We start from the raw sequence: 15,202 nt of genomic DNA, 5'->3' as shown, positions 1-15,202 counted from the left end.
GTTGTGATATAGCCTGCATCGAGGAGTAGATTATTCTGCTCTGTAGGCTACAGTAAACATTCCAGTGTAATAACAGTCATTGTATTAAGACTCATTCAACCCTCTATTTTTACCACTGTAGTCTCTTCACGGAACCATGATAGATTTTTGCAGGGACGGTCAGCCTTCAGAATGGGGAGGTTCTAAATTCCTCGCCGCTGGTGCGTCTTGCCCTGGAGGTGGAAACTGGGAAGGGCTGAAGAAGAGAGCCCAGGTATAAAAGCACCACTATCCCATTCCAACGAAGTGTGAACAGTTTCCAGTATCGAGTGAAGGTAAAGACAAGTTACAGGCCGTCATCATGAGTTGCAGCCCAGAAAGGATGTCTTCTTACCGCCGCCACTTCGAGAGCGCCCTTGCCTCCTCCTCTGCTTCCTACCAGGTGCGGGTTTCAAGCCCTTCACCGACCCGAAGGGATGTACGTCACCGCTCTGCCAGCTACAGTCGCAGCGGTGGAACCATGGGGAGGAGGAACCCCTCCAGCAGCCGTAAATCCCACATGACCAGGTAAAACAACTCTCTTGAAGTTGTATTCTCTATGGATAGGACCATTATAGGCTACAGTTTAGGTTTTAATGCAATATCAGCATTAACTATTCATTTGTTCTTTCACAGGAATACTGCCTCATTTATAATTGTAGGCTTAGCCTAATACTCACTGAATATATTCCTAATGGGACACTTTCTATTGATAAAATATATTTCACTTTGAGTATCAGACCTATTCTGATTATTTCATTACCTGAATAATGCAGATTAAAAATGTAATGAAGTCAAATATAGTGGATAGTTGATGACTGGCCTTGTCCACTCCTGTCCTTACCACAGCAGTGTGAGTATGGGGGCCCTGTGCTTCGGAATGAACAAGGGCCTGGGGCCCAGCCTGGACCTGGATGCAGCTGCAGCGGAGAACCAAGAATTCATGAGCACCCGCACAGGCGAGAGGAAGGAGATGGTGGCCCTCAACGACCGCCTGGCTATCTACATCGAGAAGGCAAGACCACGCCTCATCTCACACATTCTGTCACTCATACTCTCCTCTTTCTCACTCAAACTCTATGCCACACCCAGTCACACTTTCATGCAAACCTATCTTTTCTGTGCTCTTTCTCACTCACAAACCCGTGTTCTGTCCCAGGTGCGTACTCTGGAGGGGCAGAACAAGCTGCTGGAGGCTGAGATTGATGCTCTGAAGAACCGCTATATGAAGCCGTCTGGGCTGAGACAGCTCTACGAGGGACAGCTGAGAGAGCTCCACCGGATCGCGGAGCAGATGAGAGTACAGAGGGTGAGCTTTATGACCACCAATATGGCCCACCTATAGCCTATGCATGATATTTACTTTTACAATGGTGGACTGGGATGAGACAGACAGGTATTGGGTTTGACTGTGTTTCCTCCACCCTAAGGACCTGGCTGTAGCGGCCAAGGGGGCCATGGCAGGACAGGTGGAGGTGCTCAAGGTCAAATATGAGGAGGCTCTGGAGGCCAGGAAGAATGCAGAGTTAGAGATCGAAGCCTTCCGCCCCGTGAGTCAAACACAGATGCAGACATAAGCATTAAACAATGTCAACATGAACTCAAATTGTGGACACACAGAATCACCTACCTCATTTACCAGGCTGTCATGAAACAATTTACTGTCTTCTCAGTTATTCCTGTGTATCAACTCAATAATAATTCATCCTCTAACCCGTCTGGCAGGATGTGGATAGAGCCACCTCGGCCCGTATCGGCCTGGAGAAACAGCTGGAGAACCTGGAGGTGGAGCTGGCCTTCCTGACCAGAGTTCACAAAGAGGTAACACGTCTGGGTCTATATCTGTGTCTGTTTTCCCAACGGGGAAGGTAGCTGTATTCACAGATATATGTGTCTTTCACTGTCTTGATTCACAGAGGGGCGACATACCTTTGTATCTATTTTCAGATTGAGGTAGTCCTTTTCTATCTGTGTAACATACTGTATCTTACCTACTGTATGTGTCTGTAGCAGCATCTGTTTAGTATGATTTGTGGCCATCACAGGCATGCAGCTGGATTCACACATTACTTATGACAGTATATGAGTTAAAGTGGGAGAGTTTGTATCATGGGCCTAGTGATTGACAGTTTTGTGATGCAAACTTTATCGACTAACTGTGAAAACTGCATGGCGGGCTGAGTTAGGAAGTTAGGGTTTCCACAGATAAGAATGAAAGGGAAATTCACAGAAGGAATGAGTAGTCTCCATTTTATTTGCCCCGGTCAGGAAATTGAGGAACTGATGCAGCAGATCTATGTGGCGGTAGCGAAGGTGGACATGACCTTTGCCCTTCCTGACCTCTCCTCCGCCCTCAAACAAATCCAGTCCCAGTACGACAGCATCGCTGCCAGAAACCTACAGGTACCAATTGCAGATATTATTACAGATTTATTACACATAACTTCATACTTGATTACATAATTACACAGAAAACTGAATCCATTTTGTTTCTGGTCTTCCTCAGGAGATGGACACTTGGTACAAGTCAAAGTTCCAGGACCTGAACAATGTGACAACCAAACACGTTCAAAGTGTTCGAAGTGTGAGGGAGGAAATCGCAAGTTACAAGAAAGATGTAAGTGGGACCCTCTTTTCTTATAATCAATAACACTGTTATTGACACCAGTAGGCAACAGATTGAAAACACACGCGTGTGTTTGTCTCTTGTGTGTAGAGCTTAAACCTGGAGCGTGAGTTGGAGTCTATGAAAACGAGAAATGAGTCTCTGGAGGTTCAGATTCGTGATGCAGTGGCGAGACACAAGAAAGAAGAGGAGACACTGCGTGTGAGTTGTACTACTCTCACGACACACCTTTACTGTAGAAAGAAGCATGGGAGGTCAGAATGGATATTTGCTCTACAAAGTGGGCAATAAGTGAGAGTACTTTCAAATGGACTCTAACAGCCGGTCCCAATTGGCTCCCTATGACCTAAAAGCTTGTGTGTGTTTCCCACAGGAGCGTATTGAGGGGCTGAAGCTGGAGCTGATGGTGATGAAGGAGAAGATAGCTCTGCTGCTGAGAGAGTACCAGGAGCTGCTCAACGTCAAGATGGCCCTGGAGATTGAGATCACCACCTACAGGTGACAATCATAACTCCCCTATAGTCTAAACAGGCCTTTTCTGCTCCTCATTTCCCATTGAAGAGAAAATAACTGGACAGGTAAATGCAGATTGCACCAAGTAGGTGTCCTCCATATTGCTTTCAGCTATCCTGGGTTTGTCAAATCTGTAGAGATGAAAAAGAGGAGGCATGCAGCAACACAACTCTTTTGATATGCAGCCTACTTTATGGTTGCTAAGTGTAAATCTGTGATTTTGCGTGTCTTCTCTGTGGTTGTGTATTTGGCAGGGCGCTGATCGAAGGCGAGGACACCCGTCTCAGCACCATGGTACAGAGCATGTCCCTGGGTGGAGGAAGAGGAGGTGTGGCCATCAGAGCTAGCTCCACCCTGCCTCGGTTAGTGCCGCCTCTGTCAGCGGATACGGGGCCGGGCTGGGCAGAGCCCCTGGTATTGGATATGGAGGCACCAAAGAGGCCCCTGGCGGGGCGGTGATATCACCAGAGAGCCAGACGGAGAGCTTCGAGGAACAGTCAGTGGAGATGACTGAGCGGAAGACTCTTCTCATCAGGTAGAGCAAGCCTGGGTCATAATTTAAACCATACTGGGAGATAATCTTACCTATGTGGATAAAATATGGCATACCGGTAGTCTGTTTAGTCATTAGAATAAGTGATTGAGGACATTTTTATATAAAATATATTCGTCACCCAGTGTTGTTTTCAACCCCCTTTTTCCCTGCCCTTTCCCATTTTCTCTCAGAACAGTTAAGACAGATGACATGTATGAGAGCGACACACAGGAATGCACCATTACCATTTCTGGAGCTGCTGACGACACAGACGAGGACTAGAGATGGAAGTCCAGGCTCCTAACTTCTACACCACCGAATGAATGTTAGACCCCTTGAGACCTAAGCCCCAGCCCTTCCACCCTTGCCCCCAAAAATGTAACCCACACCAAACACCTAGGATAGTGGTCTTCAGGATCAGGACCCCTGTGGTCCTCTTCTCTGTGTCTCTGTCTGCACTAAACTCCCTCTTAGCCTCACATTGCCTTTTATGTTAGCCTTTAACTCCCTGTGTATGTGTCTGAGAACCATATCGCTCTACAAGCAACAAATAAAAAAAAAACAGCAAAGCAATTATAGTATTTTTCTCTCGATGTGGTAATTTCCAAACATATTTTGGTCAACAACAAAAAACAAAAATAGTTGGACAAATTTGATGTCTAGTTTCCTATTTTTACTCCTGGTGTTCAACAATTACATCAAATCAAATGTATTTATACAGCCCTTCGTACATCAGCTGATATCGCAAAGTGCTGTACAGAAACCCAGTCTAAAACCCCAAACAGCAAGCAATGCAGGTGTAGAAGCACGGTGGCTAGGAAAAACTCCCTAGAAAGGCTAAAACCTAGGAAGAAACCTCGAGAGGAATCAGGCTACGTGGGGTGGCCAATCCTCTTCTGGCTGTGCCGGGTGGAGATTATAACAGAACATGGCCGAGATGTTCAAATGTTCATAAATGACCAGCATGGTCAAATTATAATAATCACAGGCAGAACAGTTGAAACTGGAGCAGCAGCACAGCCAGGTGGACTGGGGACAGCAAGGAGTCATCATGTCAGGTAGTCCTGAGACATGGTCATAGGACTCAGGTCCTCAGAGAGAAAGAAAGAATTAGAAAGAGCATACTTAAATTCACACAGGACACCAGATAGGACAGGAGAAGTACTCCAGATATAACAAACTGACCCTAGCCCCCCGACACAAACTACTGCAGCATAAATACTGGAGGCTGAGACAGGAGGGGGTCAGGAGACACTGTGGCCCCATCTGATGACACCCCCGGACAGGGCTAAATAGGAAGGATATAACCCCACCCACTTTGCCAAAGCACAGCCTCCACACCACTAGAGGGATATCTTCAACCACCAACTTACCATCCTGAGACAAGGCCGAGTATAGCCCACAAAGATCTCCGCCACGACACAACCCAAGGGGGGGGCGCCAACCCAGACAGGAAGATCACATCAGTGACTCAACCCACTCAAGTGACGCACCCCTCCCAGGAACGGTATGAAAGAGCCCTAGTAAGCCAGTGACTCAGCCCCTGTAATAGTGTTAGAGGCAGAGAATCCCAGTGGAAAGAGGGGAACCAGCCAGGCAGAGACAGCAAGGGCGGTTCGTTGCTCCAGAGCCTTTCCGTTCACCTTCCCACTCCTGGGCCAGACTACACTCAATCATATGACCCACTGAAGAGATGAGTCTTCAGTAAAGACTTGAGGTCGAGACCGAGTTTGCGTCTCTCACATGGGTAGGCAGACCGTTCCATAAAAATGGAGCTCTATAGGAGAAAGCCCTGCCTCCAGCTGTTTGCTTAGAAATTCTAGGGACAATTAGGAGGCCTGTGTCTTGTGACCGTAGCGTACATGTAGGTATGTACGGCAGGACCAAAACAGAGAGATAGGTAGGAGCAAGCCCATGTAATGCTTTGTAGGTTAGCAGTAAAACCTTGAAAACAGCCCTTGCCTTGACAGGAAGCCAGTGTAGGGAGGCTAGCACTGGAGTAATATGATCAAAATTTTTGGTTCTAGTCAGGATTCTAGCAGCCGTATTTAGCACTAACTGAAGTTTATTTAGTGTTTTATCCGGGTAGCCGGAAAGTAGAGCATTGCAGTAGTCTAACCTAGAAGTGACAAAAGCATGGAATAATTTTACTGCATCATTTTTGGACAGAAAGTTTCTGATTTTTGCAATGTTACGTAGATGGAAAAAGCTGTCCTTGAAACTCTTGATATGTTCTTCAAAAGAGAGATCAGGGTCCAGAGTAACGCCGACAGTCATAGCAGCACAGTCTTTGTAGTTGAGGACCGTTCAAAGCAGTGCAATTACTCCACTATAAAACAGTAATACAAAATTAATCTACAATAACTGCTAATGTAAACATGTACATAATTACCACTACATTGACAGAGGATTAAGGTTGGGTAAAAAAAAGAGGATTACAAGTCTAACCTTATTTAGCATATTTTCCACTCATTGTCCAATACAGTGAGTCCCTTTCATTGACATTGACAAATCAAATTGTTCAGACTCATAGAAAAGTGATAACACAGTATTAAATGCAGTGCACATTATAAAATGATTTGGCACCTGATAAAGACTACAAATTTGACATAGAATCATGGGTTGAGGAAGTTGTCATTAGATACACATTTATTTTAAATCGTGCTCGACAGACATTGCATATTGCCTGTTTATGAAGGTTTGGGCTCCTCTCCCACTCCTCCTGCGATGCAATACACTGCCAGGCTAACTTCATGTGCCAGGGCATCAGCACTCTCCTGAAACACACATCGCCCTCAGACAGTGAGCGACAGAAAAAGAAAGAGTGAAGAAAGATAAAGGCAGAGTGAGTGAACAAAGAAATGTGAATTGAGTGAATCCCTATCTCTCAGTGTTTTTTTTTCTTCATTCAAGTAGGTTTGAGTGTCAGCGTCTAATTCACACCTGTGTGTCTGCCTTGGCGTACACTCGGACCACATCCTCAGTACCTGAGGGGCGGACGAGGGAGCGTGCCTGTCTGTGCTTATTCACCAGGCTGTCTAAGGCCTCCTGCAGACCTGCTGGACTCACTGTTCTCCTCTCTGCATCTGTAGTGTCAATCACGCGCCGGTCTGCCACCTACAGGCCACACAACAACACTGCAACTGAGGCACTGGGCTAAACAGTGTTAAAATATATATACACGATTTCCTCATTATACAGGCATTTAAAGTAACATACGATGCAACCACCCACGCAAACACACACCTTGACTTTGAGCTGTTTGTTGGGCAGGTCTGTGTAGATGGCGTCCCATTGTTGTACGGTCATCCCTCTGATGATTAACACCGCCTCAATCAGTAGCATGTCAGAGATAGCATCTCCTACGGTCTACAGTGAGAGCGAGAGAAAATGTCAGTTATGCATACAGGATTGGACCCTTAAATTGCAACGAACGTGTGTAGTCACTATTGCTAAAAACGGTTGATTGTGTTGCCATGGCCGTGTGTGGTCATACCTGGTTGATGAGGTTGCCCGTGTTCTGCAGTAGCAGTGCAGCGCTTTCCCTCTCGTCGTTGGTGTTGGAGTCCCGGGCTAGCTGCTGCATCTTCTCTTCTGCTTCTTTACTGAACAAGACCTGAGACAGGACCGCAATCATACAGACAGGCCGTCACTGAGCGGGCACGTTCAAGCAATCTACCCATCACAGATCAGTGTGTAAGCATGTGCAAGTCGGTTTCCTACTCACAGTCCCGTGGCCGTTGGCCTCGAAGTAAACACCAATGTCAAACTCATGGGCTGCATGGTGAAGGTGTTTCACTCCGGTCTTGGTACACCGCACTATCACCTGGAGGGAGGAGAGGTCAGCACTGATTGCATGTGTGTTGGAGCGACTAAGGTGTGTGTGTGTGTTTGTGTGTCCTCACCTTCATGTTGTCTTCCAGGTAGCGTGTAGAGCTGTCGTTAGTGTATGCGGTCTGTACCACGGCTATTTGTAGGTCAAGACCAGCCTGCGCAAATCAAAACACACACAGGGGAACATGTCAGTGTGTGCACACTGCTGAATGAGGAGGAGTTGGTGTGTTATGTAGGGACATGTTTAAGCATCACAGGTGAGTATAGCGAGTGCGTGGGTGTATACCTGTGTAAGCAGTTCATTGAGGTATGTGCTGATGAGGGTGGCAATCTTGTCTCCCGTCTAGCAGGTGAAATCTCCCTGCTGAGTCGCAGTAGTAATAAACAACACGATCAGCATCACCATCATACGAACAGCAACGCTCCCCTGCACTCATCTCAACACCTAGAGAGAGAGAGATGTGAGACAAAAGAGGAGAAAGATTGGGATGGGAAAACGAGGGAGAGAGCAATACAGACAGACAGAGAGTGGATGGCTCTGACCCTTCTCTAAAAGAGTTTGGCAGAAGCCAGCAGTATACGTAATGGGATTCATTGAGATGTCTTCCACTCTGGTGGACAAACATGGGAACAGCATAATAATATAACAAACCCGAGTGTCCTGTATTTCATTACGAGATTTAAAAAAAAGTTTATCAGTCACCTGTAGCCTGAGAGAGACACCCATGGGTCGAAGTTCTGTTACGATCTCACCATAGATTTGGACACACCCAGAGTTGAGACCTGCCTCTGCCAAGGATGCGTCTCAATCATAAATAGCTTCCTTTCCTAGTTTGTTTCACTTTCCCTACACACAGCTTGCTTTAAAAAAAAGTAATATATATATATATATACATATATACATATATATATATACATATACACACCTCAATACAGATGTAGTGCAGACAAAAAAAATGAAAAAGAGTAAACTGGGAGAGGATGCTATTTGGGGTCTATTGAGATGCAGACATAGATAGAAAAGAGACAAGTTGAGGTCAACTCGTCTCTTTTCGCTCCTATGGGAGCTTTCTGTGGTACTTTGACGAAGTCGGCCCCACACAGGTGGTTGAGTTTTCCACTGGAGCCGTCGTTGAAGAGGGACAGCTGCAGCTCTTTCTTTAGGTAGGTCTCCATCTCACACACCTTCAGAGCACCAATACTATTAGCCCCATCCACCAGCAGGGCCTTCTGATCATCTGTATGGTTAGGCACCTGGAGAGAGGGGTGGAATGGGTAACATTCATTTGAATTAACAATTATTTTACCTTCATTTAACCAGGTAGGACAGTTGAGAACAAATTCTCAATTACAACTGCGACCTGGCCAAGTTAAGGAAAGCAGTGCGACACAAACACAGAGTTACACATGGAATAAACAAATGTACAGTCAATAACACAATAGAAAAAACCTATATACAGTATGTGCAACTGAGGTAAGATTAGGGAGGTAAGGGAATAAACAGGCCGTAGTGGCGAAGTAATTACAATTTTTCACTGCCGTGATAGATGTGCAAGTAGAGATACTGGTGTGCAAAGGAGCAAAAAATAAATAACAATATGGGGATGAGGAAGTTGGATGGGCTATTTACAGATGGGCTATGTACAGGTGCAATGATCTGTGAGCTGCTCTGACAGCTGATGCTTAAAATTAGTGAGGGAGAAATGAGTCTCCAGCTTCAGTGATTTTTGCAATTCGTTCCTGTCATTGGCAGCAGAGAACTGGAAGGCAAGGCGGCTTTGTGGGTGACCAGTGAAATACACCTGCTGGAGCGCTTGCTATGGGTGGGTGCTGCTATGATGACCAGTGAGCTGAGATAAGGCGGGGCTTTACCTAGCAAAGACTTATAGATGACCTGGAGCCAGTGGGTTTGGCGACGAATATGAAGCGAGGGCCAGCCAACGAGAGCATACCGGTCGCAGTGGTGGGTAGTATATGGGGCTTTGGTGACAAAACGGATGGCACTGTGATAACACTCAGCATATTGGATGCAGTCTGAGGCAATTTTGTAAATGACATCGCCAAAGTCAAGGATCAGTAGGATAGTCAGTTTTATGAGGGTATGTTTGGCAGCATGAGTGAAGAATGCTATGCTGCGAAATAGGAAGCCAATTCTAGATTTAATTTTGGATTGGAGATGCTTAATGTGAGTCTGGAAGAAGAGTTTACAGTTTAACCAGACACCTAGGTATTTGTAATTGTCCACATATTCTAAGTCAGAACCGTCCAGAGTGGTGATGTTGGACGGGGGGCAGGTGCGGGCAGCGATCGGTTGAAGAGCATGCATTTAGTTTTACTTGCATTTAAGAGCAGTTGGAGGCCACGGAAGGAGAATTGTGTGGCAAAGAAGCTCGTCTGGAGGTTAGTTAACACAGTGCCCAAAGAAGGGCCAGAAGTATACAGAATGGTGTCATCAGCGTAGAGGTGGATCAGAGAATCACCAGCAGCAAGAGTGATGTCATTGATGTATACAGAGAAAAGAGTTGGCCTGAGAATTGAACCCTGTGGCACCCCCATAGAGACTGCCAGAGGCCGGACAACAGGCCCTCCGATTTGACATTTTGAACTCTGTCTGAGAAGTAGTTGGTGAACCAGGCGAGGCAGTCATTTGAGAAATCAAGTACTGCCTGTGATAGGCTCTCACGACTTGGCCTGATGTAAAAAAAAAAAAACAATCACATTGAGTCTGCCGATAAGAATGTGGTGATTGACAGAGTCGAAAGCTTTGGCCAGGTTGATGAATATGGATGCACAGTATTGTCTTTTATAGATGGTGGTTATGATATCATTTAGGACCTTGAGCATGGCTGAGGTGCACCCATGACCAGCTCGGAAACCAGATTGCATAGTGGAGAAATTATGGTGGGATTCGAAATGGCCGGTGATCTGTTTGTTAACTTGGCTTTCGAAGACCTTAGAAAGGCAGGGTAGGATAGCTATAGATCTGTAAGAGTTTGGGTCAAGAGTGTCTCCCCCTTTAAAGAGGGGGATGACCGCGGCAGCTTTCCAATCTTTGGGGATCTCAGGCAATTCAAAAGAGAGGTTGAACAAGCTAGTAATATGGGTTGCAACAATTGCGGTGGATAATTTTAGAAAGAGAGGGTCCAGATTGTCTATCCCAGCTGATTTGTAGGGGTCCAGATTTTGCAACACTTTCAGAACATCAGCTATCAGGATTTTGGTGAAGGGGAAATGGGGGAGGCTTGGGCAAGTTGCTGAGGGGGGGTGCAGGGCTGTTGACTGGGGTAGGGGTAGCCAGGTGGAAAGCATGGCTAGCTGTAGAAAAATGCTTATTGAAGTGTCTGGAGTGTACCGAGGGCTATATCTGTTCCAGGTTATACATTTTCTGAATGGGGCATGCTTATTTAAGATGGTGAGGAAAGCACTTTTAAAAAACTACCAGGCATCCTCTACTGACAGAATGAGGTCAATATCCTTGGGGTTGTACCTGGTAGGTTCATAGATAATTTGTGTGAGATTGAGGGCATCTAGCTTGGTTTGTAGGACGGCCGGAGTGTTAAGCATGTCCCTGTTTAGGTCACCTAACAGTACGAGCTCTGGAGATAGATGGGGGGCAATCAATTCACATATGGTGTCCAGGGCACAGCTGGGGGCAGAAGGTGGTCTATAACAAGCGGCAACGGTGAGAGATTTGTTTCTGGAAAGGGGGATTTTTAGAAGTAGAAACTCAAATTGTTTGGGCATAGACCTGGATAGTATGACAGAACTCTGCAGGCTAACTCTGCCCCCTTTGGCAGTTCTATCTTGTTGGAAAATGTTATAGTTAGGGATGGAAATTTCAGGATTTTTGGTGGCCTTCCTAAGCTAGGATTCAGACACGGCTAGGACATCCGGGTTGGCAGAGTGTGCTAAAGCAGTGAATAAAACAAACTTAGGGCGGGGGATTCTAATGTTAAAATATATATATATTTTTTAAAGGTTACCTTTATTTTTACAGGTTTTTTCTCATTGAGATAACATCTCTTTTCCAAGAGAGACCTGGTCCAATAGCAGCAGAGGGAACAACAATTCAGACAAAACAACTTACATACACTAACACAACATTAAACAAAACTATAAACACGCATAGAGTACAACAAAAACATTGTACATTAAAAACACAAACATGCATGAAACCAGAAGTCAACAAATGAGAGCGCCTCGGGACTGGGAGTGGAGCTAGGCGCTGAAGGGCCTGGATTAACCTTTACATCACCAGAGGAACAAAGGTGTGGGATAAGGGTACGACTAAAGGCTATAAGAACTGATCATCTAGTGCATTCGGGAACAGAGAATAAAAGGAGCAGGTTTCTGGGTGCGGAAGAATAGATTCAAGGCATAATGCACAGACAAGGGTATGGTAGGATGTGACTACAGTGGAGGTAAACCTAGGCATTGAGTGACGACGAGAGAGGTTTTGTCTCTAGAGACATTATTTCCACCAGTTGAGGTCACTGCATGTGTGGGAGGTGAAACAAAAGGGCTAGTTAAGGAATATTGAGCAGGTCTGGAGGCTCTACAGTGAAATAAGACAATCACTAACCAAAACAGCAATATGGACAAGGCAGATTGATATTAGGGAGAGGCATGCGTAGCTGAGTGATCATAGGGACCAGTGGGTAGCTAGGCGAGCTGGAGACACGACGATTCAGACAGCTAGTGGGCCGGGGCTAGCAGAAGGGCCTTAGGGGGACGTCGTGAAGGAAGAGTCTGTTGTAGCCCCCTCAGACGTTACGTTGGAAGTCCAGTCGTGTTGGATCGGCAGGGCTCCGTGTTGGCAGTAAAAGGGTCCAGGCCAATTGGCAAAATAGGTATTGTATCTCAAGAAATTGGCTGATGAACCTCTTCAGCTAACAGTCCGATATGCTCTAGACAGCTAGCGGGCCGAGGCTAGCAGGCTAGCAGATGGGCCTTCAGGGGACGTCACGACGGACGAGCCTGTTGAAACCCCTCGGGTGGATTACGTCGCTAGACCAGTCGTGATGGAACAGCAGGGCTTGTGTCAGCAGTAAAATGAGTCCAGGCCAATTGGCAAAAAAGGTATTGTCGCCCAAGGAGTGGCTAATGGATCTCTTCAGCTAGCTGGAAGATAGGCCTGGCACGAGGCTAGTTCCAGGCTCACTGGTGCTTGCTTCGGGACAGAGGCGTTAGCCAGGGGGTAGCCACTCGGATAGCAGCTAGCTAGCTGCGAAGATCCAGGTGAAAAGGTTCAGAGCTTGCGGTAGGTCTCTGGAGATGTTGAGAAAAAGCAGTCCGGTATGCTCTGGGTTGAATTGCGCTGTGCAGACTGACAGGAGTTGAGGGCTAAGGTTAGCTGATGGCCGCTAGCAGTGGATAACTGGCTACTAGCTAGTTAGCTAGCTTCTGTTGGGGGTTCCGGTTCATAAGTATAGAAAATAGCAGATCCATACCACATTGGGTGAGGCGGGTTGCAGGAGAGTATGTTGAAACTGAGGTTAAACATATACAAATATATACAAAGGAAAAAATATATATACATGGGACACGACAAGACAAAGACGTCTGAACTGCTACTAGCAGTGAACTGCTACTTGGTTTAACCTTATAATAACAAGCAAGCAATTATAACAAGCAAGTATAAGTTCTTGCAAATGAATAAACTTGCTTATAACTGCTGACCAATTTTTGTAATTCAAACCAACAATCAAATATCAAGGTGTAGTTAAATCCAAGAGTTAATGCACCTTTACTGTGGCTTTCCAGGGTGTGGACTCCATCCAGTACTGCCTGTGATAGGCTCTCACTACTGGGCCTGATGAAACACAACCAATCACATTAAATATCTGAGGTAACCTTGGTTGAGTTCTTATTGCATCACCTGGTGCCCCAGATGGGGTGAGTTTAAGTATTTTAGATCATTCCATTGGTCCTAAAGTGACATTTTTACCCACCCGGGACACCGGGTGATGCAAAATGAACTTGCCCCCTGTTATATTGCTAACCCTTGACATTCAAGATTATAGTTTAGTTTCTAGACTAGAGAATGTTAATACCCCAGTACCTTGTGTCTTTACTCACAAACACACTGGCCTCCTGGGCCATGCTGATGGCCTCTCTCTCGATTACGTCCTTCAGGGCGGTGAGGAGCCCCTCCTGCTCTGCGTTGGCCAGCTGGGTGGCATAGCCCTCCCACGCAGGGGTCACCATCTCCCCCATGGTGTCCACCAGCTTAACCCCGTTATCCTCCTGGAGAGGGAGGGTGGAGGGATATAGTGGATGGGAAGGGAGAGGAGGAGAGAAGGAAGGAAGGGGTAAGAAAGGAACAGGAAGGGGTGATTCTAGTATAGTGTGGATATTGGGGTGAGGTAGATGGAGAGAGGGAGGAGGGGAGAGATAAAGATAGAGATATTGTGTAAGTCAGAAAAGCAATAGTTACCATGAAAGCAAATCAATTCCAGACAACCTTTTTCTAATAATATCAGCAGCTTTATTTGTGGCCCTCAGAGCAGACCAGAATAGAACCAGGGACTATCGGTCAAAGACCGATCGTTCCACCTTAAAAAGCACAAGTAAGAGGATTGACACCCACCATCTCAGATTGTTCTGAAATGGTTTCTGTTGTTAGAAATATAATTTGATTTGAGCAATTAAGCACCCAAATTGGGCATCTTAATTTACAAGATTCATATAATATTATATAAATGTGACGCAGTGACCATGACTCCAATGGTGGCCTTAGTCTTCTTGGAGCGGAGTGTGGCCAGTAAACCCATTCAGGACATGACATGGTCTAACTGCTTAGAGTTGGTGCGGAACCCAGCAGTACCATACTGTAGGACCAACCCTACAGGTTTAGGGTGGACAGCAGACTTTTGGATACTTCCTCAAACTGGGCCATTCCTGAAACACCAAAACAGAAAAACAAAGGGGATGTCTCAATAATTTGAAGTGGGTTCCTCTCTTCAGCTCATCTCCTTCATAAGATGTAGCCTGTATTAATCAAGGGGCTGAACATGTTTAAAATACCCCAAATAATAAAAATGATGTGATAATATCTTAATTTTGAACAGTTTACAATAATAATAATGATAGCCACAACCGTTTATCAACACAATTTCAATATTTGATCTGTCAATTTAATGAGGGCACTGAGAAACCATATTCACTCATTCGTCCTAAATCCACTATGATGTAGCCTTGGCACTACCAGGTCATACTCTACGGGGCAAAGTTTATTTCAAAGGTGTATCTGTGCTGCTGCTGATCATTGATAGCTAGGTAAACTAAATCAATTCATGCAGAAACATGATTAAGCCTCTTCCTCTCTATTGACAGACTGATATTGCAACATGCGTGCAAGGTAATTTACTTGTTACAATACAAATAGAATACCGGCTATTCATTTCGAAATATTTACTAAACGTATAAATAGTTTCACTTACTTGCAGTTGTTGAAGGAGTGAATAGAAAGCCTCTCGATTCTACTTGCGACGTGGCTGCAGTTCCTTGTACGTCCCTTGACCACGCCCTTGAACTGTCATGCTCCGCTACACCAGATTAGACATGTTTTGATGCATTTATTCAGTGGGCACAGCTTTAGAGGACGATTTCCCCAAGGAAAATTAGTGGGCTAAAAGCTTTACCCAATGTTTTTACTGACTCAAGACAATTCAATA

General features: G+C 45.6%; 1 protein-coding gene and 1 pseudogene across 1 annotated transcript; one reads left to right on the top strand and one right to left on the bottom strand.

Annotated features, from left to right (window-relative positions):
• Positions 1-239: 239 nt before the first annotated feature.
• LOC135505551 (glial fibrillary acidic protein-like) lies at positions 240-4,259 on the top strand. The gene is made up of 12 exons (XM_064924619.1): positions 240-546; positions 868-1,033; positions 1,178-1,327; positions 1,449-1,568; positions 1,744-1,839; positions 2,287-2,421; positions 2,525-2,635; positions 2,735-2,845; positions 3,018-3,142; positions 3,412-3,468; positions 3,504-3,692; positions 3,884-4,259. The coding sequence occupies exons 1-12, from the start codon at positions 341-343 to the stop codon at positions 3,972-3,974; spliced, it is 1,557 nt and encodes a 518-aa protein (XP_064780691.1). The 5' UTR covers positions 240-340; the 3' UTR covers positions 3,975-4,259.
• A 2,123-nt stretch (positions 4,260-6,382) lies between these two features.
• Positions 6,383-14,424, bottom strand: LOC135505521 (phosphoacetylglucosamine mutase-like; annotated as a pseudogene).
• Between the last annotated feature and the right edge of the window lie 778 nt (positions 14,425-15,202).

Source organism: Oncorhynchus masou, chromosome 19, assembly GCF_036934945.1.
Source record: "Oncorhynchus masou masou isolate Uvic2021 chromosome 19, UVic_Omas_1.1, whole genome shotgun sequence".
Lineage (NCBI taxonomy): Eukaryota > Metazoa > Chordata > Actinopteri > Salmoniformes > Salmonidae > Oncorhynchus > Oncorhynchus masou.
The sequence above is the reverse complement of the archived record's forward strand: the minus strand, read 5'-3'. Positions and strand labels throughout refer to the sequence as shown.